The 6,498-nt window shown below is 39.2% G+C and overlaps 1 protein-coding gene across 2 annotated transcripts in view; it reads right to left on the bottom strand.

Moving 5' to 3' along the window:
- LOC106879252 (protein pitchfork) overlaps positions 1–6,498 on the bottom strand; it is a 14,369-nt gene that overhangs the window by 4,379 nt on the left and 3,492 nt on the right. The window contains exons 2-4 of one of the 2 annotated variants that reach the window (XM_014928743.2): positions 5,930–6,075; positions 4,030–4,131; positions 537–664 (exon numbers count right to left, since the gene is read on the bottom strand). In XM_014928743.2, the coding sequence (XP_014784229.1) occupies positions 537–664; positions 4,030–4,131; positions 5,930–6,075 (376 nt within the window). The remainder of the gene's footprint in view (positions 1–536; positions 665–4,029; positions 4,132–5,929; positions 6,076–6,498) is intronic. The other variant, XM_014928744.2, reaches the window with a different exon arrangement.

The following is a 6,498-nucleotide window of genomic DNA, read 5'->3' as shown; positions in this document are numbered from 1 at the left end:
TAACGTGCAAGTGGCTGAGCACTCCACAGCCACGTGTACCCTTAACGTAGTTCTCGAGGATATTCAGCGTGACACAGTGTGACAAGGCTGACCCTTTGAATTACAGGTACAACAAAAACAGGAAGTAAGAGTGAGAGAAAGTTGTGGTGAAAGAGTACAGCAGGGTTTGCCACCATCCCCTGCCGGAGCCACGTAGAGCTTTTAGGTGTTTTCGCTCAATAAACACTCTCAACGCCCGGTCTGGGAATCGAAACCGCGATCCTATGAACGCGAGTCCGCTGCCCTAACCACTGGGCCATTGCGCCTCCCATCACAAATCAACACTGGCAAGAAAGAAATGAATAGCAAGAGTGTTCAAGAAGGCAAGATGATCTGGGGAGGAAGTACTGAGTTTCGTGAGAGAGGGGCGGGATACGATAAATGTTATGAGAAAAAGGAAGACAAGTGGGATAGGAATGGCTGAATAAAGGTGGCATGAGCCCACAGTTAGCTCTGAGAACCTCCATGAAACAGTAAAATCAGTAAAACTGAAGTACCTGAGGTAGCTTGGTTTAGAGTGATTTAAATTCCTCTCGGAGCCAAAACCAAAAGGCTTAGCAGCAGGTTTAAAAGCTTTCAGTTCTGTACAATTTTTTTGGTACTCAGTTGGACATGGTATTAAGGACTGGAAGAAAAGTTGATACATTTGATATTTTTAATTCATAAACTGAATAATAACGTTTCAGAATTATCACTTAGAAACAGTGAATATAATAAACGAAATGAAATTAATATAAATTTGACAGAAAAATAAAATAATTATTAAAATAATTATATATTATTTTATATATATATATATTACATACATAAATTTTTCTGAATCTTCATATTTTTCTATTTGCTAGGACACTGATTTTAAATTGATATTAACCAAATTAATATTCAATTTTTTACCCTTATTATTCAAATTATACATATATAATAACATTGATTAGAGAACATTGCTTAGAGAACAAACATCAAATTCGAGTCAATGACTTTATATAACACTACGCTTCCATACATTTGAGCATATATAAATATTACCATGGCCTTCATCATCATCATCATCATCATCATCATCGTCTAATGTCCGCTTTCCATGCTGGCATGGGTTGGACGATTTGACTGAAGACTGGCAAGCCAGAAGGCTGCACCAGGCTCCAATCTGATCTGGCAAGGTTTCTACAGCTGGATGCCCTTCCTAATACCAACCACTCCGAGAGTGTAGTGGGTGCTTTTACGTGCCACCGGCACGAGGGCCAGTCACACATATAAAAGGAATACATATATAAAAGCACAGAAAGTAAAAATATATATATGCACATAAAAATATAAAATATATAGAAAAATTTGTCAAGAAAAGGAATATACAAATACCAAAACATGTCAAGTGACTAAAAACTAAAAATATCAATCGACTAAAAAGAAAAAAGTTTCTACTCCCCTCAATTAAAAATATATCAAAATAGTTTGTTTCATAAAAGCAATATTAGGTTGAAGTCCAAGGAGTGTAAGAGAGTTCCACAAAATCAAGTCAAAACACATCTATGGCCATTTCGGGAGTTCACTACCTGGTTCTTGTTATGAGTTAAAGCGCATCTCAGCAATGACCCCTTCATCAGGATGAACAGGAATTCCACACTCGGGTCGTTCACCGACGAACTATTTTCATATATTTTTAATTGAAAGGAGTAGAAGCTTTTTTCTTTTTAGCTAATTGATATTTTTAGTTTTTAGTCGCTTGACATGCTTTAGTATTTGTATATACCTTTTCTTGGTAGGCCTTTCTATATATTTTGTATTTTTATGTGCATATATATATTTTTTTACCTTCTGTGCTTTTATATATGTATTCCTTTTATATGTTGCAGGCCATGGTAATATTCATATATGCTCAAATGTATGGAAGCATGGTGTTATATAAAATTGTTGATTCGAATTTGATTGTTCTCTAATCAATGTTTTTTGTTTTTGTCTCAGTTTCATTTGAGCACTTCTTTTTTGCAGCCCTATAAACCCTTTCGTTTCTTTAAAAAGGGACAAAAATTATTTCCAGTTCTATATTTAAGAGATGACGAATTATGTACATTATTTATATTTGACTGATATTTGTCCTCATCTTGTTTCTTGTTAATACAATGTTTCAGCTGATTTAGAATATGAAGGAAGGGGCCACAAGAGGTTTGTTGCTGTTAAAGAGACAAGAGCTGTTAAAGCTGCTCACTTTAGACAAGAAAAGGCGGGAGTTATCTGAGTGGAACTGGAAAGAGAGATGAAAATGTTGGTGACACAGTGACAAGGAAGGCTTTCGGAGTAAAAAAGCAGGAAGGGTGGCTAGGTAGAGGTTGCACAACTGTATCCAAATATGCAATGAAATGGTTGATGAAAACAAAAGGTAGAGAGAAAGTTTACTAGAGGAACATAGTGGCAAAAAGAGGCAAGAGAAAGAGAGCACTATTTGCCAACTTATAATCACATGGCTCAGTGGTTAGAGTGTCGGGCTCACAGTCATGAGGTAGTGAGTTTGATTCTTGGATCAGGCTGTGTGTTGTGTTCTTGAGCAAGACACTTTATTTCACGTTGCTCCAGTTCACTCAGCTGTAGAAATGAGCTGCAACATCACTGATGCCAAACTGTACTGACCTTTGCCTTTTCCTTGGAAAACATCAGTGGCACGGAGAGGGGATGCTGGTATGCATGGATGACTTGCTTGGACTTGTGCCTTGGAGGGGAACTTTCTAGGTGCAATCTGATGATCATTCATGACCAAAGGGGGTCTTTTTAATCACATACACACACATACACCCACATATGATTCATTGAGAACTGCATCATAAAGAAAACTTCCTTTCATTAGTTACTTAGCCTCTTCCACAATGTTTATAGCAATCAACAGTACTGACTCTGTTGACTCAGCCTTTTAGGACACAGATATACAGATAATGATGGTGGTAGAAATACTGGAAAGGAAATTGGCCACCACTACCACCACCAATAATAATAATAATAACTAGCAGTACTTGTAGAAATTCCACAGCCGTTTGGAAAATGGCATGATGAAATATCTTTCTTGAGATGTGAAAATCCCCATAGGCAGTATTGAAGGATCAATCAATCTATCTACCTATCTATCTGAAAAATTGTTGAAAAAAATGTCCCTGCAATAATGTAAAGTTCATAGAAAATGTAAAGTTCTGCAATTTTTCTTTTTTCTTGGGAATTATAAAAAGAAAACATCCATTTTAATTTGTTTGTGTGTAAAAAAAAATATAAGTGCAGGAGTGGCTGTGTGATAAGTAGCTTGCTTACCAACCACATGTTTCCGAGTTCAGTCCCACTGCGTGGCACCTTGGGCAAGTGTCTTCTACTATAGCCTCGGGCCAACCAAAGCCTTGTGAGTGGATTTGGTAGACAGAAATTGAAAGAAGCCCGTCGTATATATATATATATATGTATATATATATGTGTGTGTCTATGTTTGTGTGTCTGTGCTTGTCCTCCTAGCATTGCTTGACAACCAATGCAGGTGTATTTATGTCCCCGTCACTTAGCGGTTCGGCAAAAAAAGAGACCGATAGAATAAGTACTAGGCTTACAAAGAATAAGTCCTGGGGTCGATTTGCTCGACTAAAGGCGGTGCTCCAGCATGGCCACAGTCAAATGACTGAAACAAGTAAAAGAGAGTAAAAGAGTGTATGTGTGAATGTACCAAACAGGCCAATATATTCTTCCTCCACTTTTGGTAACCCAGTCAGTATGAAATGCACTGTTGTTCCATAATGTGTTATGTTAATGTATAGAGTGTTTGTGTGTCACAGAAGAGGAAGTGGGGAAGGGGATGGTGGTAAGGAAATATACTTGACATAAACCTATTTAAGTTGATCAACACACCCATTTCGCTCGTCATGCTAACGATTCTGCCAGCTCACTGCCTTAATAATAATAATAATAATTATAATAACAATAATTATGGTGATAATGATAATAAAGATAAAAGTGAACACCAACTTTTCTAGCCTTTAGAAATGTTGCTGTTTTCCGTGTAGTCATTGGATGGGATGTTATTTTGCTGTGTAGTTTGGACTTCAAGACTGCATTCATATTTGTTTTCTAAAAATTAATTTAAAAAAAATTCAAGTATGAAAGCAATGAAGCTGACTGAAAGCATAATGAGTTGTTTAATACACACAGGGAAAGAATTTACAATAGCATTAAGACAACTTATTTCAATAAAATTTGGCATCAGAGTACAAATTTATTGATGTATAAGGCCAATGGCCAGTAGGAATAGAAACTGTATAGACAAATACTGGTTTCAAATTTTGGCACAAGGCCAGCAATTTTGGGGGAGGGTGTAAGTTAATAATAGCGACCCCAGTGCTAAACAGATACTTATTTTATTAATTGTGAAAGTCATCATTGTCATCATCATCATCGTCATCATCATCATCATCGTTTAACATCCGCTTTCGATGCTAGCATGGATTGGACGATTTGACTGAGGACTGGTGAACCAGATGGCTGCACCAGGCTCCAATCTGATCTGGCAGAGTTTCTACAGCTGGATGCCTTTCCTAACGCCAACCACTCTGAGAGTGTAGTGGGTGCTTTTACGTGCCACCGGCACGAAAGCCAGTCAGGAGGTACTTGGCAACGAACTCGCTCGGACATCTTTTCACGTGTGACAGGCACAAGTGCCAGGAATGCGACGTTGGTAATGATCACACTCAAATGGTGCTATTGACCTGCCACCTGCACGGAAGCCAGACAGCTGGTGCTCTGGCAACGATCATGCTCGGACGGTGCTCTTAGTGATCTACTGGTACAGGTAAGGCAAATCAAGCTAGGCAGAATTCGAACTCAGAATGTAAAGATGGATGAAATGCCATGAAGCATGTTGCCCAGTGTGCTAACGACTCTGCCAGTTCGCCACCTTATGCATAAGCAAATATTGATTTCAAATTTTGACAGAAGGCCAGAATTTCGTGGGGACGGGGCTAAGTCAATTGCATCGACCTCCAGTGTTCAACTGGTATTTATTTTATCAACCTTAAAAGGATGAAAGGCAAAGTAGACCTCAGTTGTATTTGAACTCAGAATGTAAAGACAGATGAAATGCTAGGCATTTTACCCAGTGTGCTAACAATTCTGTCAGCTTGCTGCCTCTGTGAAAAACAGAGTCCAAGAAAACTAGTGGTGGTTTGCAGTCATCATCACCCTCATGCTCATCCTCGTCATTTAAATACTGCCTGCATACTGGGTCGGACACTTAGACAGGAGCTGGCAAGAGAGGCCCTACAGTTTGCATTGGCATGGCTCCCACAGTTGGATGTCCTTGTGTGTGTTGGCACTCCGTCGCTTACGACGTCGAAGTTTCCAGTTGATCCAATCAACGGAACAGCCTGCTCATGAAATTAATGTGCAAGTGGCTGAGCACTCCACAGACATGTGTACCCTTAGCGTAGTTCTCGGGGATATTCAGCATGACACAGTGTGACAAGGCTGACCCTTTGAAATATAGGTACAACAGAAACAGGAAGTAAGAGTGAGAGAAAGTTGTGGTGAAAGAGTACAGCAGAGTTCGCCACCATCCCCTGCCGGAGCCTCGTGGAGCTTTAGGTGTTTTCGCTCAATAAACACTCACAACGCCCGGTCTGGGAATCGAAACCGTGATCCTATGACCATGAGTCCGCTGCCCTAACCACTGGGCCATTGCGCCTCCACTGGATGTCCTTACTAAGGCATTAAAAAGCATTATACAGTAAAGCCCCTAAGTTTGGATAATCTTCCATTGGGTGAAGAAGGTACTACCATTTCAGGATTGACACTCAGCTGATTTTTTTTCTTAGAGAAAACTTAAAGCTAAATATCAGATTTATAGATCTCACTGAAAATGTTTTAAACATACCTCCTCATTTTCATATCTTCCAGGTCCTACCAAAGGAAACCCTTTAGGCTGCAGATGTTTGATCAAAAACTTGCTGGCAGGTAGCATAAAGGGATACACATCTCTATGTCGGAAACTTTCAAATACAGCATTGCCTGAGTTCTTGGCTAAAAGAATGATAATAAAAAGAATAAGAATAAGAACAAAAAGCTTTTCTATTATAGGCACAAGGTCAAAGAATTTTGGGCGATGGGGGAAGTCAATGACATCGACTGCAGTGCTCAACTGGTCCTTACTTCATTGACCCAGAAAGGAGGAAATCTAAGGTCAACCTCAGCAGAATTTAAAATCAGAATTTTTTCTTTTATTCTTTCATCCTTTTACTTTTTCAGTCATTTAACTGTGGCCATGCTGGAGCACTGCCTTTAGTCGAGCAAACTGATCCCAGGACTTATTCTTTGTAAGCCTACTACTTATTCTATCGGTCTCTTTTGCCAAACCACTATGTTACGGGGATGTAAACACACCAGCATTAGTTGTCAAGTGATGTTGGGGGAACAAACACAGATACACACACACACACACACACA

The sequence above is a fragment of the Octopus bimaculoides genome, chromosome 13 (genome assembly GCF_001194135.2).
Source record: "Octopus bimaculoides isolate UCB-OBI-ISO-001 chromosome 13, ASM119413v2, whole genome shotgun sequence".
In the NCBI taxonomy this organism is placed as follows: domain Eukaryota; kingdom Metazoa; phylum Mollusca; class Cephalopoda; order Octopoda; family Octopodidae; genus Octopus; species Octopus bimaculoides.
The sequence above is the reverse complement of the archived record's forward strand: the minus strand, read 5'-3'. Positions and strand labels throughout refer to the sequence as shown.